The sequence below is a fragment of the Pinus tabuliformis genome, chromosome X (assembly GCF_031772625.1).
Source record: "Pinus tabuliformis cultivar Carrire ecotype Pingquan chromosome X, CPIR1, whole genome shotgun sequence".
Taxonomy (NCBI): domain Eukaryota; kingdom Viridiplantae; phylum Streptophyta; class Pinopsida; order Pinales; family Pinaceae; genus Pinus; species Pinus tabuliformis.
Window position 1 is genome coordinate 112,735,850 of NC_142308.1, and position 26,978 is coordinate 112,762,827.

At 38.1% G+C, this 26,978-nt stretch overlaps 1 protein-coding gene and 1 pseudogene across 1 annotated transcript; one reads left to right on the top strand and one right to left on the bottom strand.

The window, feature by feature from the left end:
• The window catches only part of LOC149138694 (OBERON-like protein pseudogene), a 65,114-nt pseudogene extending 48,896 nt beyond the window's left edge, over positions 1-16,218 (top strand).
• Positions 16,219-22,236: 6,018 nt separating this feature from the next.
• On the bottom strand, positions 22,237-23,733 carry LOC149138695 (acetyl transferase 1-like). The gene is made up of 3 exons (XM_089450464.1): positions 23,308-23,733; positions 23,163-23,238; positions 22,237-22,946 (listed from the first exon to the last, which is right to left on the bottom strand). Exons 1-3 carry the CDS (start codon positions 23,731-23,733, stop codon positions 22,237-22,239), a joined length of 1,212 nt encoding a protein of 403 aa, XP_089306590.1.
• Positions 23,734-26,978: the final 3,245 nt, after the last annotated feature.

Here is a 26,978-nt window from a genome sequence, read left to right on the forward strand (position 1 = left end):
ACTACAACAACAGCGTTTCGGAATAAGGTAAGCCTAAACACTTGTAGTTTTCATGTTTTAAAAGGTGTACTTAGAGAAAGATCGCTCCATTTTGTCTTGTTTGTCGCTAGAGAGTTTAGACTCCTAGGGAGGTCAGTTGTGTCCGCACAAACGACTTTTTCCGCCACGACAAATTGGCGACTCCGCTGGGGAATCCATTAATGTGAAAGTCTTTTCCTTTGTGTGAACTTTGCTCTGAGAAAATCATTTTTATTTTCTGGTTTTTGACTGTGAGAATTAGTATTTGGGTGGCTTAGCTTTAGATTTAGTTAGATTTGGTCTTTCTTAACTTTTCCAGAAGGACGCATCCTCTGAGTACTGCACAGTGCGTCTTTGGACGCGCTGTTGCCGTTTGCACAAAGCGGGCCCGCACCTGTTCTAACGGGTTGCCTGCGTCTTCCTGTAAAAATTTAGGAAAACTCCATTTTTGCTTTAACTGCTTTTAGATTTTGTTTTTTCTTAGTGTTTTCTGCCCAGATCCTTTAGTACCCTGTCAAAAATTTTCACCTGAACTTGTTTTGTGAGCTTTGAGTGTTTTAGTGGATTTCAATGAAGTTTAGGCCTAGGGTTTGATTTTTGAATAGGTCCTGTAGTGACTTTGACGGTAGGAAGTTGTCTAGCCTTAGATCTCTCTGGTTTGTCAGCCTTCTTAGAAGTCGGGCCTGTCGTAAAGTCTCCTTGTGTGAGCAGCTTGCCATTTAAGTTGTCTTTTAGGTCAAATTTCGAATTACTTGTTGATAAAGTGTTGATTTCCATTTTACAAAAGAACAAAAAGATTAGAGTTTTGTTTTGACTAGTTTTTGGTTCTGCAATAAGCTAGTCCTTGATTTGATTGTGATCAAGTAAAACATCTTAGAATAATCATTGTTGGCTTTACCTCATTAGATTTAATTAGGGTAATTTCCTTTTGATTTGTTTTTTTTTTTGAGTGAATTTTCATAGATTTCATAGTTTGCAATTGATTTTTATTAAAATAGATTTATGATTTTCATTAAATAAGAAAAATACAAAAACATCTCCTTTTAAAAGTTTTGTTTCAAGTAGCATTTAAAGTTTTTGGAAGAAAAAGAGTTTTTTCGTGCAAGTAAAGAGCGGTCATGTTTTTATGCTTGGAAAAGACAAACGAATTGTTTCCTTGATTGTCTTTAATTAAGAAGTTGCTTTTATAAAAATTGCATTCTCTCAACTTTTTAGTTAAGCAATTCATCGAAAAAGTAAAGTAGTGGGTAAATCATCCTAGGTGCATTTTGTAGTGGTTTCGAGTCGAGTCAACACACCACTGGTTTCACTTCCATCACCTTTTGACTTAAGAAACAACCTTAAAAGTAACACTTAAATTAAAATCAATCTAGTAATTTTTATTTTTCTAGGGCTTTGAAACACCAACATAGCTTAGGCTAGGGTCTTGGAGTAGGTGAGTACTTAACTCTCCAAGACTATAAAACCAAACAGATAGTTTATCTTGAGTAGAATAAATCCAATTGTTTCAATTGCACTCTGGGAAAGCTCCTCTTAAAGGAGAAGCACGAGCTCGTGTCCGAACCAGTGAGGGGATCATTCCCCCCTCGTTGGGAACGACGCCAGACAGTACGTATTACAAACGGTAAACCTCGGATTAACCATTGTCGAGGAGCCAGGGGTCACTTATCGGTAAACCTTGGATTACTGTCAAGGAGCCGGTAAGGAGATTGAGCTTGTTACTCTGCCCTTGCGTGCTGTCGGAGTTTAGACTGTTCCCCCAGGTGTAATTGTTGTGATTGGTAACTTTAGTGACCATAATCTTTAGGGTTCTACCGAGGTGACGGTGGAGGGAAGGTCCCACTGTACCTGGAGCAGACGTCGGTTATACTCACTTGGATTTTCCGGGGGGTTCACTTCACTTCGAGACGGTTAAAGTGGAGGAACTTGTGCCGGTCTATTCATTAAGCAGGTTGCCGGGGTAACTGTTCCACCCGCCATTTCTATACTGAATCCAGCGAGGTTGGGCTTCATCACCAACTAGCGCTTTTGGTCCGGAAGACTACTGTTTGTGTTTGGTTTGACGCTCTAGATTCTTTAGGCGTGTGCTTCAAATTTGTTTGCTTCTTTAGAAGACTTTAGGTGGTTTGATTTGAAATTTTTACTTTGTTTTCGTGTGTTGTAGTTAAAAATCTTTAATTGTGGCGGAATTACCGAGACAGTCCCGTCGACTTCGGGGCAAGTCTCCTGAGATTGTTACCGGAATAGATTTGTTAAGAAAACTCCGTAAATCGCGGGGTGAATCTCCTGAAGACATTCCGGGTCAGTACGAAGGGTTAAAGGTCCTTGTAACTCCTCCTAGTGACAGTAGAGTAGGTTAACCTGAAGAAGGAGAATCTTCCTTGGTAGTCCATCCAGATTACCAAAGTTTAGAGACAGGTTATAATCCCGAAGCTGTTTCAGTTTCTGAGCTTGTTGGTAGTTTTTTGTCTGCTAGTGATACAGGCGAAGAACCAAAAATATCTGAACCTGTTACTCCAACTTCTAGTGTTCCAGATTCACCAAGGATAGAAAGAATTATCACCGAAAATCTTCCTACTGGTTTGATTGCTATAGAAGAACTTGCTCCAGAAGAGGATATAGGTGTCTCTCACCTTGAAGGTCAACTTACTATTGATCTAAGGGAGCGTGAATCCATCTTTTACAGTCCTCCTAGAAGTACTACTTGGTACCTTTCGTTAACCAATTATTTAGACAACTCAGGGGTAGGTTTTTCTCCACCTCGTACTCCTTTTCCACCTGGAGGTATTTATACTCCTGTAAATATGTCTGGTCAGTCGTCCGTGTTTACTCAAAGTCCTGAATCTTTCTTACACGGCGGTCCTTCTGTCCCCACTGGGTATCAATCTCTTTCAGGTACCTTTGCGGGAGCATCTCCTCAACCCGTTGATCGTGGGTTATTAATTGGAAACAGTGGTAATGTACCATTGGGTGTAGGAGACATTTAGATGATGTCAGGTTCAGTTCCCGTTTCTCAACCTCAAGGTGGCCAATTACCGCCTGGGGGGCAACCGCAGTTAACGCCTGGGGGGCAACCTCAAGGTACACAAATCGTGTTTGGGGGGCAACCTCAAAGTCAGTATGCACCTATGGTGCAATACGCGCCTCAAGGTCAACCCCAGCCTCAATATGTACCCCAGGGTCAACCTCAGTATCAATATCAACCTCAAGGATGGCAACCTCAAGGGTATCAACCCCAAGGTTATCAACCTCAAGGGTACCAACCTCAAGGTCAAGGTCAACCCCAGTATCAGTATTTACCTCAAGGTTATCAACCCCAAGGTCAATACTCGAGTCAAGGTTATCAACCGCCTTAAGGTCAGTCATATGTTCCAAGTATGGGAACTGCACCTTACAATTATCAATCCTACCCTCAATCTGGTTATGGATCTCAGTATCCTCAACCTGTTACGGGTCAATACCCTGGAATGTTAGTATGGGATCCATCACAGGGTCAACAGGTGTTGCAGCCAAGTATACAGATGGTTCCTCAAGCTGGACAACCCGTAGTTTCTGGTCCAACCCAGCAACCGCAACCTGTCCAGCCAAATGTTCAAACTTCTGTAACTTTGGTAGTTACTCAGCCGCCAATTGCACCTAGTACTCCATCTCAAATGGCTGCTGCAACTACCGCTACATCTACCATACTTACTTCTGGAGTATCGACGGCTCCAGTTTCTACTGTCCCTGTTACCACACCTCAGACATCTTTACCGTTGTCTGGATCTACGATTCAAACCACGGTCCAGATGCCTGTAGGTCAGCCTGGTATAAGTACGGTTGTTACTACTCAACCTCAATTTGTTCAACCTCCGTACCAGGGACAGTACCAACATGGGCAAGCTGTCCAACAACCGGTTTACCAGTATCAACCGTATCCTGGGTACACTTATCAACAACCTCAACAACCCCAGTACGGTCCGGTTAATCCTGGTTTTCCAGGAGGATATAATATCCCAAATGCGACTCCTGTTCCTAGTTATCCTGGATATCCTCCTCCTGGGGCTGGTATTGTGACCCAGAGTTTTAGAGATCCTAACCGGCAGTTACCGTTTATCGCAACTTTGGATTTACCAGACTTGACGCGCCTAACGAACGATCCAATTCAATATCTTCCGTTCTGGCCGCCAATGCCAAACAAGTTGCCCAGTGATATACCCAAGTTCGAAGGTAAGTCTGGAGAGGATCCGTCCAATCACGTGATGACTTACCACCTCTGGTGTGCTTCGAATTCTATCTCAGATGATTCCATCCGCTTACGTCTTTTTCAGCGTACACTCATTGGTCTCGCGGCCAAGTGGTACATTGAGTTACCACGGGCCTCTTTTTACAACTTTAGCCAGTTAGCTACCTCGTTCTTAACTCACTTTCAGTTGCCGGTCAGATACGATAACGGCACGGAGTTATTAACTTCACTAAAACAATCGACGTCCACGTATATTTCTGATCACATTCATGAGTGGAGACGTCGTAGGAGGTTAGTGAAAGTTTTTATCCCGGACCAAATCTTAGCTGAATGGTTTGTCAAATCATTATTACCGAAGATTACTGAAGATGTAGCTAAGGCCGGAGTAGTTACTGAGGAGCAAGTCATTGCTCAGGCACAATACCTTGACTTAGTTTACACTCAGTCGGGTACGTTACACGAGAAGATTCCGGATCTTCCCAAATCGAATCAAATCGCTGCTACTCCTTCGGGATCTCATGCCGCTGATGGTATGATTGGTATCGTGACTACGAAGAGCAAGAAGAAGTCTTCCAAGGCTTCAAATACTCCAATTATCACTTTGCCTGATTCTCCGACAGGAGAGTCTTCTCCTCCTGAACTTACCGCCGATATTCACGCTGTAGAGTCATCTACGGCCAAATCAAAAAACGGTGGAAAGAAGAAAGGAAAGAAGAAGGCTAAAGCAGACAAGGCTCCGAAGGAGAAAACAGAAAAGTCGGAAACTAATGACGAAAAGCGCAAACCTCGATATCCTTGTCTTATTTGTGAAGAGGATCATTTTACGAGAGATTGCCCTCATCGGGCCGAGGTTGTGAAAATAGTCAAAGGTTCTCCCACTCCTGCTGTGTTAAAAAATCCATTTCCGGAGCAGGAGAATAAGATGATAGGTTCTTCTTCGAATGCCAGTGAAGAACCCATTTTGATGATGTCTCATGTGAGGATTGCGACTCGATCGCAAGATTATGGTAGTAAGAATCCTGTTGATGGTAAGGAAGCAGAATCTTCTCACTCTAACCCATCAACCTCAGCTCCTGGTTCCGATCCACTACAGATCGAAAAACCTAACCCAGACTTAGTGATTAAGCCGCCCGCCAAGGGTGTACTTCGAAGGTCTGCTTTCAATCCACATGCGAGAGCAGCCCAGAATTACAACATTGTTGAGGACTTAGCTGTTTCACCCTCAGCAATGTCGGCGTTAGAAGTGCTGCAATCATGCCCAGCACAACGAAAATTGCTTTTGTCGGCTATCGGAGCTGTTGATGTTCAGGATCCGAATCTAATGATCTTCGATCTAGAAAATAGTACACCGCGTCTCCCCCATCAAATGGCTTTCCAAATTCCAGTGATAGTCAAAAACAGGCCTATTCATCGGACTGTGATTGATGAGGGAGCTTCTACGTGTATTATGTCGATTCAATGTTGGAGATCCTTGGTTCTCCTTCGTTGAACCAATCCCCCACCATCCTTAAGGCCTTTGATGGCCGTGGGTTCCGTCCGTTTGGTATTCTACAAGAATTGCCTATAGGGGTAGAAGGTAAAACCGTTAGTCTGGATGTGGAAGTGGTTGATGCCCCTCTAGACTACAACCTTCTTTTGGGTCGAAGTTGGTCATATGCTATGACAGCGGTCGTTTCATCGGTCTTCAGAATAATTAAGTTTCCACATAACGGTAAGATCGTGACTATTGATCAGCTGACATACTTTTCATCCGACCCAGCCTCTTCAGAGAGTATCCAGCATGTCGGTAAGACGACAATCCCTTATAGGGACGTTGGTGTAGGTTTAGTTAAGGATTCCGGTTTACTGGGAACTTTTCCTCTCCCTCCACTCAACGTAGACCCTTCATTTGCGACAATTCATATGATTACATCAGAAAACATTATTTATGACGATCCTTGGATTGTCCCATCTGACTCTGAGATAGACTCATTCGGTGATGCTATGCCTTTGAGTCCATATGAAATTGCTTATGAAGCTGTCATGTCTTTTACCGACTCGCATTCAACCGAAATCGACCAAATGAATGTGGTCAGTGAAGAATCACTTTTCACCTCACCCTTAGAACGGATAGCGTTTCCCGAAGTCGTGTCATCTGACGAACAACTTCGCGAAATCCTAAGTGTAGACGATCTACCATGGGAGGATCTCCATCACAGATCTTCGTTTTTACCTAAGGATGATGCATTTGAAAATGATTTTTCATCTATCTTTACCGCTGAATATGTCAAAGACGCTCAGGATCCAACGAAACATTCTGATTCAGAGTTGAATTTAGGGAATATTTCTCGTACTATTCCCATTGATATTTCAGTGAAGCCCGGAATCGAGGAAAACATTCATATAGGTGCCGCTTGTACAGAAGATGAAATCCAAACTTACAAGGCCCTATTCCAAGAATTCCGCGATGTGTTTGCCTGGTCTTACGAGGAAATGCCGGGAATCGATCCTGCCATTGTTGTTCATGAAATAAAGACCTACCCGGATGCTAAACCCGTCCGGCAACGGTTGCGTCAAATTCACCCTCGAAAAGCGGCTGCGATTAAAGCAGAAGTCGAAAAGCTGTTGAAAGCAGGTTTCATTTATCCGATCCCGTTAACGGATTGGGTATCGAATATTGTTCCGGTCAACAAGAAACAAGGAACAATAAGAATCTGTATCGACTATAGGGATATAAATCGAGCTTGTCCAAAAGACAACTATCCTACGCTTTATATCGATCAAATTATTGATGATTGTGCCGGAAGTGAAATGTTTTCCTTCATGGATGGTTTTTCGGGCTATAATCAAATCAATATTCTACCTGCCGACCAACCAAAAACGGCATTCATTTGTCCATGGGGGACATTTGCTTATTGCAAATTACCTTTTGGGCTTAAGAATGCCGGGGCTACTTTTCAACGGGCGATGTCTTATGCATTTCATGACATCAAGCACATTGTGCAACCGTATCTCGATGATTTGCCTGCTCATTCTTTACATCGAGCTGATCACCTTGTCCACCTACGAGCAATCTTTATGAGGTGTAGGCATTATCGAATTCGGTTGAATCCCCACAAGTGTGTTTTCTGTATAGAAACAGGTCGATTGCTGGGATTTGTTGTTTCAAAAGCCGGCATTCGCGTCGATCCCTCGAAAGTCGAGGCTATCATCAAATTGCCTCCTCCTTCGAGTTTGCGCCAACTCCAAAGTTTGCAAGGGAAAGCGAACTTTTTACGCCGATTCATCCCAAACTACGCCGAGGTCACTAAAGGTTTTACACGGTTGTTGAAACAGAACGCACAATTCTTTTGGGACGAGATTGCCCAACAATCTTTTGATGCACTTAAACACGCGTTGACCCATGCACCGTTATTGCATCCTCCCAACTACAACCAGGACTACTTCTTATACCTCGCAGCTTCGCATTCCACCATTGGAATGGTGTTAGTTCAAGAAGATGAATTCGGAACGGAGCATGTGATATATTATCTTAGTAGGACCTTGAATCCCACTGAGCTTAAATATTCGCATGTGGAGAAATTGGCCCTGGCAGCCGTTCAAGCTGTCTAGCGTTTTCATCACTACATTCTTCTCCGTAAAACTACAGTTATTTCGGATTGCAACCCTATGATTTATATTTTGACAAAACAACTGCTAGGGGGCAAGTACTCTAAATGGATCGTTATCCTGCAAGAGTTCGACTTGGAGTTCGAGAAGTCCAAGTCTAAGAAATCCTTAGTTTTTGCGGAATTGATGTGTGATTTCCCGAGTGCTGACACAGAGACTGTGGCAGAAGAGTCCATTGCGGACGAATCTTTGTTTCTTATCAGTACTGTAGATCCGTGGTACGGGGATATAATCATCTATCTCCAAACCCAAACCTTTCGGCCTGAAGCTTCCAAAGCGGAACGTCGAAAAATTCGGTTTCAATCCCAGCCATACAAAATTATTGGAGATACACTTTATCGCCGGGGGCAGACTTAGTTTTTCGACGTTGTTTAACTCACGAAGAGGCTGAGAAGGTTTTGAATGATTGTCACTCTGGAGCATGTGGCGGTCATATGTCTGGGTATGCCACAGCTCAGAAGGTGTTGCGCGCTGGCTATTTCTGGCCGTCTATGTTTAAGGATTGTATCATTGCCGTCAGGAAATGCCACAACTGTCAAGTGTTTGATCGCAAGATGCGCGCTCCACCTGCTCCTCTCCACCCTATAATTGCCGCTGGTCCATTCGCCAAATGGGGTATCGACTTTATTACTTGTAACCCTCACTCGGCCGGGGGGCATGCGTATATCATCCTTGCGGTTGATTATTTTACTAAGTGGGCCGAGGCGATGCCTACATTCGACGCAAGCGGCAAAACAGCTGCAGTTTTCGTATTCAATCATATCATAACTAGGTTTGGTGTCCCACAAGCAATCATTACTGACCATGGGAGCCATTTTCGAAACATCATGATGACTGAGCTTACAAGCCAGCTTGGTTTGCGCCACGATAGCTCTACTCCTTATTATCCGCAAGCCAACGGTTTGGTTGAGTCTATCAACAAAGTTCTGGTTATCATGATCCGACGAACCATTGGTGTTCATCGGTCGAATTGGCACAACATGTTATTTTCAGCGCTATGGGCATACTGAACCTCAGTGAAAAATTCAACAGGGTTCACTCCTTTCCAGCTAGTTTATGGCTTGGAAGCTGTGTTACCCATTGAATGCGAAATCCCATCACTTCAAATGGCTGTCGAATTACTTCCAGCTACTTCCGAAGAGGAGAAACGTTTATTGTACTTGGCTAAATTAGATGAGACTCGACGTGACGCTACATTGGCAATCGAGACTCACGCGAAACGAATGAAAGCTCAGTATGATAGAAATGTAACCCCTCGAAGTTTTTCGGAAGGAGACCTAGTGCTATTATATGATCAAGCTAACGATAAGCTAGGTGCTGGAAAATTCGTTCCTATGTGGCATGGACCCTACATTGTAAAGCGAAAGCTAGCAAAAGGGGCTTATGAGCTGTTGATTTTGATGGGGACTCTTTGGGTAAACCCAGAAATGGACTTTACCTAAAGAGGTATTATGCTTAAATGGTGGGTATGGAGAAATCTTTAGATAGGTTAGATTTTCTTTCTAGCTAGCGTGTTTGTTAGTTTAGTCAGTGTGCTTAGCTTAGAGAGTGTGTTTTTCGTCGTTATTCTGGCTTATCTTGGTTTTACTCTTGATATTGCAGATGTCGACGCCTCTCCAAACATACATTGGATTTGCTGATGGTGCTTGTCGTAGTACACGGAATATCTCTTCCGCAGCTTGGGTTATCTATTCGCCCTCTGACGAGTTAGTTTCTATGCATGGGGTAAGCCTCGGTCAAACAACGAACAACATTGCAGAATACAGTGCAGTGGTTGAATTATTATCCGAATCTATTTCATTTGGAATTCGACGTTTGATAGTGAGGTTAGATTCTGAACTTGTTGTATTACAGCTTAATAGAGTTTATGCCATTAGAAATCCTGTGTTATTAAGGTTGTTTTTGAGAGTGCGTCTCTTGGAACGTGAATTTGATTACATTGAATATCAGCATATTCCAAGGTCTTTAAATACATTAGCAGATGCAATTGCTTCTCGAATGTTGGACAGACATTTAAAATAATCATGCAAGTAAATTTAAAAACATTTCATCACATATGTTAAACAAGATAAGCCGGTAATAGTGATATATATATAGATAGGAGTGTGTCAAAAAATATATACATCGTCTTCGATCATAGGTTGAAAAACACCTTATGATCGGCAAAAATGATAAGTACAAAAAGTCAAAATGTCACATGTGACTACAAAAGTGACTAGTCAATCACTGGTGGTGCTCTCTGTATGACACCACTGCGCGGGCTACCTTACGCAAAAATCTCCTAAACGGTCCAGGGACCGCGACTACGAAGCGCTGAAGCCTGGTAGGAATGTCGTCCATAGTAGTCTCAGGTATATCTGCCGTGAGACGCTCTAGATCATGCTCCAACTCAGCTAGTACTTCTGCAGCCGCGTCCTGTGGGGCCGGTACCGGTGCAGCTGGATGTAGTCTATCAAAAGGCCGGAGGTTGGCTGGACGCTGTGGACCAACATCTGCATTTTGAAAATTTTTCTGTTAGTTTTGAGACGATATATATGAAAAATAAAAAAATACATAATTAGAAAACTTGTGAAAAATAAAGTACCTCTGTCATCCCATTGTTCTCCCTGTGGAAGAACCATGTCCGGATCACCTCTAAAATCCACTCCGGCATACGGAAAGTCCTGTATCGAAAAAACCTGGTCCTCTAACCAGTGAAAGTAACTATCTGAGAATCGAACCACCGCCGTGCCCTCGTCAGGATGCCGGGCCATCACCGCAACCCATCGTATCAGCTTTGGCTCCTGAGGACCCAAGATATCAACAGTGAGTTGCTGAGGGATCAGCATTGGAACTCTCTCCAAGGCAAAGCTCACGACTAGAGGCCCATATCCAAAAGTCTTTAGTCGTCCGTTCTTTGCCTTGGTCAGTTGGCTCTTCATATGAGCCGACACAGCTTCACACCAGTTGAAAATGGTGCCTTGGTAACAGTCAATTGCCATCCGCATTTGGGATCCGGAAGCAATGTGTAAAGCGGCCGCGCCACAAATTCTGGTAACCGTGAACGCTATGACTTTGAGTTCACGCAGAGTGATGTGTTTTATCTCTATGCCTTTCGAATGGTGAGCCCCAGGTGTGCACCACTCGTCGCGGAGACTATCAAGGGATTGGCCACCCGGCCTAGTCCCCGCAAGACTGAGTTGCTCGCCTCTGTTCAGCAAGCCAGTGAGAAAGTATACATCCGAGGGCTCTATCTCGAGCTGGTGCCCTCCTATATAAAAGCATTGTTCTTGAACGTTCCATCGCTCAACCAGCCATTCCAAGAATCTTACCTGGCCCCTCATGCCCGGTATGGTCCAGTATTTGTATAACCCGCATGCTCTTAGGGCATCCAGGGAAGGTTGATGATTTATTGCAGCTTCATCATCCTCTACATGCTCTCTTTCTCTCCAATCTAACATGGTTAATGCCCTGCACACCAGAAATAGTCATTAGAAATTGATTTGGGAATTTTAGATAGTTATTTGAGGGGTTGGGGTTTTGAAATGCGCGTTTCACGGAAGACGCACCCCACCTTTACAACACAGGGCGCCCGGACGTGGCTGGCCTGAAGGCGGACTTCGTCTTCCGACCATTTTCCTGTATAGGAAAAAGTCGGGGGACGCGGGTCACCCGAAGGGCACCCGCGTCCGCCGAGAGGCGCATTCCAAAACCAAAACCCCCCCAAAAAATGAAACTAAGACCTAAAAATTAATTCTAAATGGATAGAAATGCAGAGTAGGATGTGTAAAATACCTGGATAAGACGGCGTTCGATTCCGATGGTCGGATTTTCCGCAGCGACCACGGGAAGTTTCTTGTCAAAAGCTCCTTTTTCAACCTCAACAGTCAAACGGTAAAAATGACATGGTAAAAGGTCTTTTTATAGGTTTTTTGGATGAATTAGTTCATTTTTTACCATGAAAAGATGTTTTTCGATGTATTTTTGCCTATTTTAAACAGGTATGAGTAATGTGTTGCTTTTGTGCAGGACAAAGGGATTTCGAGGGAAATTGTCATTTTTCACAAACAAAAATATCAGAGTCATCTTTTAAGCCCTTTTCTGACTCCTAAAACATGAAAAGATCGCCGAGCGTTTCTTTTACACTCGTTAAAACGGAATTAAAAGACGGTCCCCTTTTAGCTTTTTTCTGACCGCAAAATTAGGAAAAGATTGCCGGGTTTTTGTCGTTTCAAACTCGATAAGGAAATAAAACACGTGTCCTTGATCACTTTTTACTTTTCAGGTCAACGACACTATTATGAAAGTACTCCTTGGTCACAAGATCAAGCGGTTCCCCCAGGTATTATTTTATACTTTTTCGGGCTTGAGGGACACAAATGTACGAAAAAGTTCAACGTGGAGTCTCCTTTAGTTTTTTCAGACTCTCTAAAATTGAAAAACGCCGAGTTTCTCCTATACTGGGCTCGTTAAACTTTTACAGTAGAGGACCTGTTCAATTACAAACAGGAACGAACCACTCCTTCCTAGGGTTCGAATTTAAACTAGGTTGGACTCGTCCGAAGGATGAGCTTATAATCAAGCATATGTTATCCTCCTCAAGCTTGTTAAAAATAAAGAGGTACTTGCCAGAAATGGTGGGGGAAAAGAGAGAAGAATGAACCTATTTGTTACCTTTTGTCTCAAAAGAAACTTTATTACCACTCTTGAACACGACACTGTTTCATTCACCTAGGTTGGGAAATCTTTTACCTCACAGTTGATCAAACCACTTTGAAAGTCTTTAACCGGGTTCCGGGGATTAACTTTGAGTTATTCGTCACCAAGCCATCTGTCGTGTCGTTATGTGTTCAAGAGGTCTGCAAGCAAAACTTTCATCTGCAAAATACTTGTCATCCATTTGACCATCCCTAAGTCAGTCCTTACAGCAACATTTCTTCAACTTGAACAATGATTTCGTGTTGCGGGCTTGCCTGCAACGGGTCGCTTTCTATTGAAATCGACACATTATCTAGAAAGATGACTTAGGAATCGACAGTACCTTGAAGTCTGCATGCATTAATGGCAGGTTTCTCGCCTTTGACGTCAGTTTACATCATTGACTTTCGATCAAAGGATTCCGTGAAGTGTTCGACATCAAAACATCTATTCACATTTCACGGGTTGTGCTTGGTACTTTGAGAACCATTGACATTACTGGTGGTCTCTCTCACGCTTGTTAACAGTTTACATCATCGACTGGTAATCAAGTGGTTTCTAACATGTTCGACATCAAATCATTTAATCACATGGCTAGAATCGTACCAATTCGGGAAGTAGAAGTGAAGACCCTGGATCTAGTTTCTACCATCCAGGCTGCGAGGAGTTTTGTATTCATTATCTATGTAGACTAATCATAAACAGATGGCTGCATCCATACTGTGTCTACAAAAGTCTATAAAAATGATGTACTGCAAGATCATTCTTGTATCAGAGTAGTTAGTCCATTAGTTAAAGTTTTGAATCTGAGTATGGGAATGCCTACCTCAGTGATGATATAATCTTATACATGTATTTTGTGTTGAAAATTGCAGGTTCCAACCAGGTCATCCACAAGACAATCCTTGAAATGATAAAGCGCTTCACCCTTCCTAGAATTACAAAACCCTAATCTATTCCAGGCTTCGCACTTTATGGGGCAATCTGTTACACTAAAAAATGTCACCATGACTATTTACAGTTAGTATGGCTCAATCAACAGTCATGCTACCCTCTTAGGCAAGTCTTATGCCTCTGCTATCCATCTCAAACTCAAAGAAGAGAGAAAGTCTTGTAAAAAATGTGTTTATCTCTGGGGACGCAGGTTCTCTCAAGCCTTACCTGCGGGGACGCTCACAATGTTCACAAAGGCTGTGTCCTTGGACGCTTTGTATGTTAAGGGACAGGTGCGTCCTTCTGTAAAAGGCAAAATGCGCAAGTTTCATCTTAAAAAAGTTACTTGTGGTTACTTCTAGAACTTTCTAGAGGTCGGTTTGATGAAATGGATGCGCCTCCAGTTGGTTCATGTATCCCTATTAAGGAGGAACTTATCCCATCAATAAGGGAGCTATCCCACCCAAAGAGGGGGATTATCCCATTGATGGTGGACCTGAATAACCTCTTTACAGCACTATAAATAAAGGCATTGAGCCAGAGGGAGGGTAGGTTGAAGCTATACATTTTCTTTGGGTAAATGCTGCAGGAATTAGGACTCCCATTTAGAACCTTGTGAGGAGAGATTGTCTTTGCTTGATTCTACTTGGAAGTGGGTGAGCTTTGTCAAAGTAGAGGAAAACCCTTGATGGACCCTGGGAGGAACTTGCACAACACCAAGGCCAGGTTGTAAGAGTTTCTTTGTTTCGTTATTAATACAAACTGGTTCATTTTTCTCAATAGCTTGTGTTAATGAGTTATTTCATGTGTTCCTTGGTCTGCATGTTGAATATATGTTTTATTATATGAGATGCAAGTGCTTGGTAATTGTTTGATTGTTTGTGGTTGCAGGAATTGATGTGAAGGAGGAGCTCATCCGGATCGGCAAGGACGGACTACAACAACAGCGTTTCGGAATAAGGTAAGCCTAAACACTTGTAGTTTTCATGTTTTAAAAGGTGTACTTAGAGAAAGATCGCTCCATTTTGTCTTGTTTGTCGCTAGAGAGTTTAGACTCCTAGGGAGGTCAGTTGTGTCCGCACAAACGACTTTTTCCGCCACGACAATGATCATCCACAATAAGTCATCTAAAATAAAATTTGTTTATTATTTCGATAATGCTCACTTTAGTTATTTATTGGTTGATATCAATAATGTGATCATGTGCCTATATTGTATCTTAGTTACTAACATTTTATTTTTTAATAGAATTGATGTAAGAGTTTGACCTTGCAAGAGTGTATATTTTTGTGATTTTGGGTTTCACTTACGGTTGGGAGTATCATTTATATAATGATATAGATGCAATCTGTATGATTGAAAATATATACAATTGAATTCTCATAGTCATTTGGGCATATCAAAAGTTTAATTGGTCAACATTTTTCTAAGGATGTCACCCCTTGAAATTTAACAATGATGACTATACCCCCTATGTAAATAGTTAACTTCGTAATAGAAAGAACAAGAAATGGTTATTGAAAAGTAATTGGTACCTTGATGAAAACATAACACTAATAGTACTCATGAGATAACATAGATCCTAGAGGAATGTTGAATAATCTTAATCCATAGTTAGCATTCATTGTTTGGATAAGTAAATGAAATTAATTCATGATAAGAATGTTTATAGTGTATTTTTGTTCTATATTTGATAAGTATTGAGATGATTCTCATATTAATGATGTTTCATGATATGATGGTATGTGGTAAATGTATATAGTTATGATGAGAGGCTAATGATGTATATGTGGTGCTTATTTATTTCTTTGTTATGATAATGATGTTGAATGCTCATGATGGATATGATATGCATATGGATCATGATGTTATGATATGATGTACATTGACATGTGGTTAATTTATTATGTGATGTCATGATATATCTTTAATACAAATATGTTGATGTTATAACTTATGAGGGTATTTTATGATGTGAAGCATGTGGCAATCACATGTATATTTTACGACATGCAAGAGCATGTAGTTCTTTACTATTTAGAATGTTTTGATAATAATGATATCAGTATGACATGCAAGAGTGAGCATATGGATTATTTTATTTGGTACTATGATTATAACTAATGCATTGGTTGCATGTTGAGGTGTGGTGATTGATAGGAACTCCACAAATGGGCCGAGAGGGCTGGTTTATTTGATGATCTCATGTGAGCCCATACCTGTGAGGGACAATATGTAACACCATATGGGCTAGGGACATACTCAATCAACACTACATATTCCAATGGTTCCTTTGTCTTGTATAGCTCTTGATGGATAACCCTTGAGGGGGTATGGGACCATCTTGAGGAGGCCAAATGCCTGATATTGTAGGCTAGGTGCCTGATAATGGATTAAGAAGCCGAAGTCTGGTGGGGGTGTAAGGACTTCGATGCCTGGGGCTGTGTGCTTTAGTAGGCATGGAGGGAGTGGGCCAGCCTTGCAAGATGCCCGAAGTCATTGAGTACTGGGACAGGATGTCTGCCTTGGGGCAGATGAGGTATGAGTTGGGCGAGAGCCTTAGGGCCAGCCTTAGGCTAGGATACAGACCGATGAGGCTTATGCTTGGTTCTGAAAGTGGGAAAAGGGCAAAGATTCCTTACGATTCCCGGGTGATGTGGATACTTTCGATGCCTGTTGCTTATACTAGTTCAATAGAGGGTGTAGGGAAAACATGAAGTAATAAATAACTAAATAAATAAAATGTTAAATGATTCAACTTAACTTCGGGGCAAAGTTCCTTAAAGAGGGGCAGTATGTAATATCCCCTAATAATAATAAAAAATAAAAAATAAAAAATAATATAATATAATACTAAAATATAAGAAAATAAATGATAAAAAATAAAGAAAAGATAATAATAGTAAATAAATAATAAATAATGAAGAAAATATAATAATAATAAATGAATAAAATAATAAATAACAATACTAGAGTTCTATATAAATATATATAAAAGTAAACTATAAATAAGTAACTTAACAAAAAGTAAAATAAAATAAGAAAGAGTTAAACTAAGAGAACTACAAAAATAGTAAAAATAAGTAAAGTTATCAAAAAGTTAAAATGAATAAAATAAGAAAGAATTAAATTAAGTAAAACATAAAATAAAGAAATAAAAATTGCATGTTGACACATGGAATGTGTGCATGCGGTCCCCTTTCCTTTGTTTGCGCTATTTAATAGACCAAAGAGGAAGATGAGATTCATGATTCCTTTCCCCATTCGCTGGGGTAAAAGTGTTGTGAAATAAAGGATTCACTGGCAGTAGTACGTTGATTGAGGGCTTGGGGGTGGCCAACTGTAGAAAAATTGTGTGCAGTTGAGCCTACAGTTGGGTGGAGAGTCGTCTCCAAAACTTTGTTGCAGTTAGTGGAAATGAAATAGCATTCAACTTTGAAATTACAAGTAAGGAATATCGTCGTTACAGGTAAGTTTCCTTTGCTCCTATTTCTAAAGAATTCTATGCTAATTAGTGGAATAGTTATGTGTTGATTATTACTCATATAATTTGATGTAGTTATTTTTATATTTTAAATCGAGGTTGTTACAAACAATACATCGTGCAATTGGATAATTTAATGATTTTAACATATGCCTGTTATGGAAGGAGACCAAAATATTTATTGGAAACATGTGAACTACTGAATTAAATAGATCCCTTTCTTGAGGATGCAACCTCATATCATCTCATGAAATAAGAAACTCATAATCTTCAAGAAAAGGTTTTGCATTTCTTATGTTATTGAGGACTCTACAAAAACAATATTGTTTGTCATTATTCCCTTGTTGGAAAAATATTGTGTCAAGAGTGATGACATTGTTGAATTTTTTCCACAAGACTTTCCCAGCTGTATTACCTTCGTACAAAGGAATATCTCTCATAGGAGGTAGCTGGCCAAGGTTATCCACAAGGATGATGGATCTACCACCAAAAGTACAATTCTTTTTCTCTGGAAATGCTTCCCATAATCGAGCATCTATTTGCATGAATAACCTTGATCCTAGAAATGTCATCTCATCAATCAATATATATCTAATATGCCTCATTTATTCTTGGAATACTGCTAGTGATTTCCTCTATAGTGGTTCATATCTTTAATTGGAATTTTTAGAAACGAGTGTATTGTTTTTGCATGTATATTAAAAGGAGTTATTCCTGTTGGGGTAGGAAGAATCAAAGGACTTATTCCATTACTTGACAAATTAGAAAGAGATTCAAAAATACAATGGATACGGAAAGACTTCCTAGTTCCTGTAGTTCCATGAACAATCATAATAAGAGCTTCATGACTCCCATATTCAACAAAGCACCTTAAAACCATTTCAAAAGCAACTCATTGTTTTTCTGCCAATGAATATAGAGATGCAAATGTTCTATTTGAAAGATCAACAATATCACCCCTTGATTGTCCATTTCTTATAAAATTAATAGCTTCTTCTACAACATCATCATAAATAGTTGTACTTTTCCAGTCAAAGGATATATCAAAGTCCCTTCAGCCAAGGGCATGAAGATCAGAAACATTCACATCATTTGGTGGAACCAAGTGAGAGAAAAGCTACCATTCTTGAAAATCATCTTCAAGATTAATTTCCTAATTAGCGAAATCACCATCTTCTTCATCTTCAATATTGTTGAGAATTGATGGATTTCAATCAACATTCCATGCTCAATATTGGAAATTCCTCCAATTTTCAATAATAATTTCAGTTGAAAGGCCAATTTCTGTAGGAAGGTCATGAAATGGCTTGTACAAGAGGAATTCACAAGGAATAGAATAAAATCATGGCCAAACTCGAACAATAGCATGAACATCTCTAGGCTTCCATGGATCTTGTTTACGGTTGCTATCAAATGTCCAAGATCTTGTTGTTTCTATCAAAGATAGATGTTTAAGGAAAAAATATCTCTTATGATAATGTTGAACAAAAGTATTCTCAAATGAACTTTGCAGGACATCCCTTGATATTTTCCTGAAAACCTTTCTTCTAAGGAAACAAATTTCCTACTACAAACAACAAGAGGTAGCCTAAGAAACATATGGCACGTTTCTTGTACTCCATTGTGATGATTAACAATCGTTTCTACAAGAAAAATTTTGTATGCACATAAAACATGATACTCAAAGCCATTTTGTATGCACATATGCACATTTTGTATGAACTTATTATTATTTAAAGTTGTATTTCTACTCATATAAGATTTTAAAGACATTGGTAAAATGCAAATTGATGAACTAACTAGTTTTTTGATTTCACATGAATCCAAGATGACCATATATGATAATAATCCACAAGAGAATGCCTTCACGACTCAACTACAAGTTACTAGAAATAGAGGGGGCGGAAGGTCTAGAAACAATATAAAAGGAGGAAAAATTCATAATCAAAGAGATGCTAGAGTTGATTCATAGCAAGAAGACAAATATCAAAAGAAACCTTCTAATTTCAGGGGAGTAACAAGAAAACTTAGAAACAAGGAAATCATAGGTATGATAAATGTAAGGAACAATGTTTTCATTGCAAATGATATGGTCATTTTACTAACAAGTTCTCGAAGAAGTAGGTAGATGTTGGTAAGGGTTATGCACACATCACAAAGGGTTCTAAATCTAATAAAAAACATATGTTTCTGACATGTAACATGACCGAGGAAAGTTCAAATGATATTTGGTTTTTGGACAGTTGATGCAGTAATAACACTAGACTAAAACAAAGAATTGTTTGCTGGACTAGACACCGATGTTTAGTTTTAGGTAATGTTAGGTAATGATAATAAGATGTGTGTTAAAGGTAACGAAGTGATTGTAGTGTATACCAAGAATGGTGAAAGAAGAACAATAAATGATGTGTATTATGTACCTAGGTTAAAATGAAATTTTTTGATCATTGGGTAGTTGGTAGAGAAGCATTACAAAATGTTCTTAAAAAATGAGGTATGTACAATCATTGATAAGTATCTGAGTAAGTAGTTGATAGTAAGCATAGAGATGAAAAAGAATAGGATGTTTCCACTTACAATGAGAAATGAATTATCTAACTCTTTGAATGCTTATAAAATTAAGAGTTTAGATTAATCTTGGCTATGACATTTAAGGTTTGTCCATTTAAAGTTTGGTGGTCTAGCTGTAGAAGAAACAAATGGTGAAAGGAATGCCTAGTATTCAACAACCGACAAGCTCATGTGAAAGTTGCATATGAGAAAAGCATCCTAAAGAGAAATTTGTTTCTAGAGTTTCATATAGAGAAAAATTTCCATTGGAGATTGTGCACACAAATAAATGTGGACCATTGTAAACATTGTCATTGACTAGTAATACTATTATTATTATTATTATTATTATTATTATTATTATTTTATAGATGATTATTGTCGGAAGAGTTGGGTTTACCTTTTGAAGTAGAAGTATAAATCTTTTGTTGTATTTGAAGTATTTCTAGTCATGGCTGAAAAAGAGAGTAACAAATATATATGAAAAATGACTTTATGGAGTTTTGTGAAGATCATGGAATCAAAAGAGTTTACTACTCATTTTACTCCACAATAGAATGGAGTAGCTAAAAGGAAGAATTGAACCATTATTAACATCACTTGGAGTATGATAAGGAGAAACATCTACAAAATGAATATTGGGGAGTAATAGTTATTTTTTTAGATTATATCCTAAACAGGAGTCCGACCATGAGTGTTAAGGACCACGTTCCTTCGGAAGCCTAGAGTGGGAAGAGTTGCAGCATATCCCATTTGAGGATTTTTTGATGAGTAACTTATGCACATTTACTTAAAGAGGTGAGAAGGAAGATGGATGATATAAGTGAGAAGTGTACTTTTTATTGGATACAGTGAGGAGTTTAAGGAATATATGTTATACAATCATATCACTAAGAAGTATATTATTGTTAGATCTAAGAATTTTGTGATCCATAATGTAGATATATGTGTTTCAGATAAATCACATCGCTAGGATTTGGTCGACGTTTCGAACCAACCAATGTGGTTCTTCCTCACGACAAGGTGAGAAATCAATCGATCTGAAGGAATAAACAACATGGATGCGTCATTGCCGAGAGTTAGTTGTTAAAAATTAGTTGTTGGTAAATTCATTACTGAGGAAGGTAAAATATTATTTAAGAAAAAGTGGTAAGGAGATATTTGTTTAATTATTCAATATTTAGTTAGAAACTAGTTGTTATGTAATAATTAATTATTTAATTTCAATATTATAAAATAATAATTTAATGATATCAATTTGTATAATATTATATAAAAATAATTAATTTATATGATATTATTTGTTAGTGGTTGACTTATTAAATAGAATATATTCGTTGAAAACTCGCTGTTAGGAATAATTCAAAATTAAAATATTTTATTTCATTATATTTTAATAATAATTTATAAATATTATCAAAATATTTTATTTCACTATATTTTAATGATAATTTATTAATATTATCAATTTCTTTAATAAGAATATATGTATTAATATTATCCATTTAATATGACTATTATTTATTAGAGGATAGCTTGTTTCCCTTAAATAGGAGGATAGTAGTGTACACGAAAAGCAATGATAACTCTAAAGGTTAACTAAAAAAAATATATTAATAGTTAAGTTGTATTATTAAGCCCAAAATGTATTTTAGTTGTATCAAAAAAATAAAAAAAATGATGCTCTAAAATATACTAATCATATTAGACATATGAAGTTGAAGAAATTAATAAGGATAATAGGGGATAAAACTAGAAGAAGATAAAAGAAAATAAGGAAGAACTGGAGGAAGAAAGGAGAAAAAAATGAGAAAGGGTCATGACCATCATCCCTATTAAGGTTAGGGGCATGCCTTCCAATTTCAATAGTTTCCCTAAATTTCCTGTGATGGAAATGATCAACCCTAGCAATGAATTTGGATTCTTCAATATATACGGGGTGTTTCGATTTCTCTGCATGCTCGACAAACGCTGATGTGCGGAAGCAAATGTGACTTTAAGAACAAATGTGAGTTTAAGAAAAAAGAGGCTTGAGATGGGAGCATAGATATATCTATTGCAGAGGAAGTTGTATTATCTAGTGGAGATATGGATAAAAATAAGGAGGTCATACAGGATGGAGAGTGGAATCCATCGGGACATACACCTTTGGACGCAGTGCCAACTGTGCCGTAATTTCTGTGCATCAGGTCCACAAAATGATCCAATGTATAGTCCCTTCCAATCGTCATCCTATAAGAATGTTTCTTTATTGGTTTTTGTGTCCTGCTTGGTTAGGAGGCATTGGATATCTATCTATGACAAATCCCCATAGTTCATGATAATGGATTATTCTTCTCACTTTGGTAAATCAGGAATCATAATTTTTCTTCATCAAACTAAAAATCTGCAACTAAGTAAAAACTGTTGTTTGAGGCAATAACTCTATCACTTTCAAAGTACCTCTCCCTGAATCTCAAAGCTCTGATACCAATTTGAAGAAGGATGCGGAGGAGATACAACAGCACAAAATACCAAAATGAAAACCAAAACAGAGCATAACAGAACAGAGCAAATTGGTGCAAGTAAGAACATAGTAAATCGACGGTATGCTACAACATACAAAACAATTTTATTAACATATAACGTCCAAATATATATTTGAACTCCACGCTACATAACGAAGGGATGCACACTACATAAAAAAACGAAGCATCATCAATCAATCGGGGATGACCATGAGTATCTGTTTCAGAGTTGCCATCTGATGGCGAGGGAGTTTCGTGGACACGGAGATACTCTTTCCCCCGTCTCTTCCGGGAAACAACACCATAGGTCCAATTACTGGGGACGGAGCCTGCACACTCAGTGGCGTTCCCCATCCGTGGTCTATCTCGTAAACAGGAAATTTCGGAGACATCCCTACCATTGCAATGTAACCGCTTAATACATTTCCAAGAGTTGGGTCTTTGTTGCAGCGGCGAAGCTGCGATTCTACGTAATCTACAAAATTATTGAGGTGCAGCTCTGAGGCACATGAATAGATGACTTCTTGGATGAGAGCCGCAGCAAAGACGATATCCTCCTCCAATAACTGCTTCGCCGTAGTCCCGGCAATACCTATGGATATGCAGTTCCCAAAATATGTTGGAGGTAATGGCGGTTTTACCCGGCCTCTGACATCAATGGGCAATAGAAAATAAACGGGGTTGTTCTCAGGGACTTCTAGAGCTTTCATTACGGATCTCCAAAACTGCGCTGCAACTGCTACAAGTGAAGTTGATGCGCCCGATCGTTCCTTCAAAGCTTCAATTATTTTTTCGCTGAAATGAAAAGCTGAGCTTTCCATATCTATTTCTTCTTCGATAGATTTCTGGATAATACTGTTGTTAGTGTGTTCCACTGAACCATCACTCATACTTGTATTGATTTCTGAATATTTTATGGGCAATGAATTATCTCGAACAAACCTGAAAATTTGCGCCTCTTTAATCAAATCGGTGACAACCTTTTCAGCTCTCACATGAAATTTGGGTATTTCGCCATTCTTATTGTCCTGCGCGCTGAAATACTGTTCTGATCATGTGGTGAGGTCTCTTGGAAATAGGAAGTCCTCTGCTACACTCTGCCCAACCGTTCATGAAATACCAAAAGGAATTCCCATCCGCAATGACGTGATGAAATTGGCTCCGATGCAAAATCCGCCTCCCTGAAATGCAGTGACCTGCAATACCCATCGTTACTTTTGAAACATCATCCATACGAAAATGAAAAGCGAGTGAATTTTTCATACCTGTATTGAGAGAAGCGAATCGTCGTGGTTTCCATGGCGGGTCTGGACAAGTTCCTTGAAGAAGTTTTGGTGCTGAAAATCATCTATTTCCACATCCTCAAATGGCATGTCCATGGTTGCTTCAACGAACTCCACTCCGTCATCGTTGCAATCAATTTGGGGCCGACCCCATTCTCCTCCCTTCGTGTCCAGCCGACCTGCAAATGGATAGAAATCCACCAGAACTAACGACAGGCTTGTCTTTAGTTTCTCCACGATTGTAGGAAAATCCTTGTCGGCTGTAACGACTGTTGTTTTAGAGAAAAGAAGCATTCCCAGGTTATTACAGCTTCGGTTACTTATATCGATGGCGGATAGGAACATACTATGCTTAGCAGTGGGGATGGCTGGTGCAACAGCGTAAACCCTAGATACCTTTACTTTCATTTGTTATCTTCCATGACTGCAGGATACAAACCACCAATCTGGAAGGATTCAAACCACCAAATATAAAGTATGCAATGTGCAGAGTTGTGAAACTGTCGATCGAAGATGTATTATAGTTTGGGCAATTTGATTTTCATGCTTGCCACGTTTCAATTTAAATATTTAAAAATAGTTATATTTCAATAGTAAAATATGATATTTTATATGCAGTGATAATTAAAAATATTTATAATTTAATATGCGAATAGATGAGATCTTTCGTACATAATGTCAAGTAGAATGTAATAGAACTATGTCATAGAAATAGGTGGAAGAGTAAGGGCTTAGAATATAATAGAACTATGTCACCTTGTCTTCACTCCAAGTAAACATGGAGCCTTCACTGCAATTACATAAGCTTTGTTAGGTAGTACACAAGTCAATGGAAGCTTGTTGAATAGTACAAAAGCCAATCTATTAAACATGGAGCGTTCACGGCAATTACATAAGCTTTGTTAAATAGTACAAAAGTCAATGGAAGCTTTGTTAAATAGTAAAAAAGCCAATCTATTGGCTTTAGTATAGTTTTATAGCTGGCTTTAGTATAGTTTTATAGTTGGCTTAATTTTTTTTATTGATGGTGTTTCATAGAGGGTCATTTTTTTGCACATGTTGTTTCATGAATTTTTTTTTGATATCGGACAATTTCCATTTTTTAATGGGAGTAGCTAAGAAGTAAGATTTCGGGTATTTTTTTGGACAAAGTTTAGGTATTTTTGGCTTCACTTCTTTGAAATGTAATCAAAATCTTTTTTTCTACAAAAGATTTATAAATTTGGATGCAAAATTTAATGGAGTAATGGCTTGAAAATGTGTTATACTCGCAAAAACTACTTTGTAGCTTCATGTCACGTTAGAGTTGTATTAGGTATTCTTTTCATTAATTTGGTATTTTCATTTTTATGGGTTTTCTTTCTTTTCTAGCTCGGTTTAAGGCACTAGAGTTATAGGGTTGGTTGTTCTTCCTCTCAAAGAATCAACTTCATGTAGTTGTGAGCCCTCTTTGGAGCCTCTCTTTACTTTGGTTCTAAGTCACACTCTTTGTTACACACTAGGGGTGGGATTTTTCAAGGGGAGACAAATATTTGGCTCCTCAATATTGTTATGCCTTGTAGTTGGGTGGTTTCCTGTGATCAAATTTTGGTGGTTGAGGATATCCCTCACCCCTACTTCCTCATTCATTAAGCTCCCCCTAACATGCTAAGGCAAAGCATGCAACCCCGACAAGGAAGGCATGCATAGTGAGTCTCATGTTACCACTAAAGATCTTTTGCTCTATTATACAAAGTGCATACCCCACCAACTATTCAAGAAGAAATTCATGATGTAGAGGCACTTATCACAAGTGGAAGAGATGAGCACTTAGATACTGAAGTGTTCAATGCAGTTGCAAATTGGATTTTAGACCCTTGGCATACCTCAAGAAGGAAAAACCAATACCTCCATATTGTAGATTTATATTGTCAAATTAAATTCCTATTTGGTAAAGTCCTCCTAGAGAGGAATGACACTATCATTGAGATTACCTACCAACTAGATGGAATTCATTAGGATTTGGCCAACATCACTCATTGCTTGGTTAAAATGGATCTCTGCCTCTCCCACATAGATCCTACCAACTAGATGGAATTCATCAGGATTTGGCCAACATCACTCACTGCTTGGTTAAAATAGATCTCTGCCTCTCCCACATAGAAGGAAGGCTAAAGTAAGAAAAATTTGCCAGAGAGGCCAATCTAATAGACCCTGAGGCTATAGATATCTCCACCTCATTTTGATGAACATTTGTGATCAATGATATCTCTATTTTTAAAGTTTTCACTACTCAACATTATTAGGCATGTATTTTATTTTAGAAATTAACAAACTATGCTACTTAAGGAGTCCTATCATATTATGTTATTATGTATACCATGTAATGGTCTAGACTTTATGCTACTATTTTGGACCAAGATGCTTAGATTCTATTGTTGGTCCAATTTCCAATGTGGCTATCCATGACAAAAAGAGTCAACCATCCCATAGTTTTGATATGATATAATAGAAGAGTGTTTACTTACCAAGAAAATATTTAAAAGTAAAAGTAAGTATATGTATATATATATATGTTGGTCCAAATATTTCTAAGCCATTATTGTAAAAATAGATGTCAAATCGTCAAACTTATTAAATTTAATTAGTTGTTTTTAATTTTGAAATTCATTCCAATATTATATAAATAATTTCCATTATAATATTATTTTTAAATATATTTATAATATCTTTAACATGTGTAAATCATTATTATATATATGAATGATAATAAGCAAATATATAAAACTATTATATTTTTTTGAGATAACATACATACATACATACACACACATACACACACACACACACATATATATATATATATATTGAAATAACAAATATATGGGGGGTAATGTAAATATTAAATATATTCTCTCAAAAAGTCTATATATATATATATATATATTTAAAGAGAAAAAATTATGGTCCATGCAAGACTTTATATATATATGGTAATGTAAATATTAAGTATGTTCTTTCAAAAAGCCTTGAATGGGTCATATTTTTTCTCCTTGAAAATTAAAAATAACTTTTTCTAAACAATTATTAAAATTGTAAAAAAAAAAAAAGAAATTGGTTAAATTTAATTGTATTTTAATTTTTAAATTCAATACAATCTTACATAATAATTAACATTATAACATTTAAAAACAAATATCTATATATATATATATATATATATATATATATATATATATGATGAACACACAGTTTAAATATATATATTTATTTTATATAAATATTATATTTTCTACATAATATATACAATAATGTATACATTAATTTTATGGTATTAAAGAGGTGTTTTATAGTCATGAGAGTGATATTGTAGTGGTGTAAATATTTGTAAACATTTAACATAAATATAAAAAAAATAGTTATTAATATAATATTGGCCATATATATATATAACACAAATCACATAAAATAAACATTTTCGATTCTATATTATAAAGAGAATTTGAAACAAATTTTTTAAATACATGGAATTTTAAATCAGATGTAAATATTTGAAGCTAAATTTTGAAACAAATCAAATTTTAGTTATGAAAAAATGAAAAAGTCACCTATATATATATATATATATATATATATATATATAATCAAATTGAACTACTATTTTTCTTTCATAA

What these genes read in the sequence shown, in the direction of transcription:
- LOC149138695 (XM_089450464.1), bottom strand. Translation starts at nt 23,733, where the DNA reads ATGAAAGTAAAGGTATCTAGGGTTTACGCTGTTGCACCAGCCATCCCC. An exon ending in ATTCGCTTCTCTCAATACAG is followed by an intron (nt 23,239 to 23,307) that starts GTATGAAAAATT and finishes TGGGTATTGCAG; the next exon opens with GTCACTGCATTTCAGGGAGG. An exon ending in GCGGATGGGAATTCCTTTTG is followed by an intron (nt 22,947 to 23,162) that starts GTATTTCATGAA and finishes TAAAATATTCAG; the next exon opens with AAATCAATACAAGTATGAGT.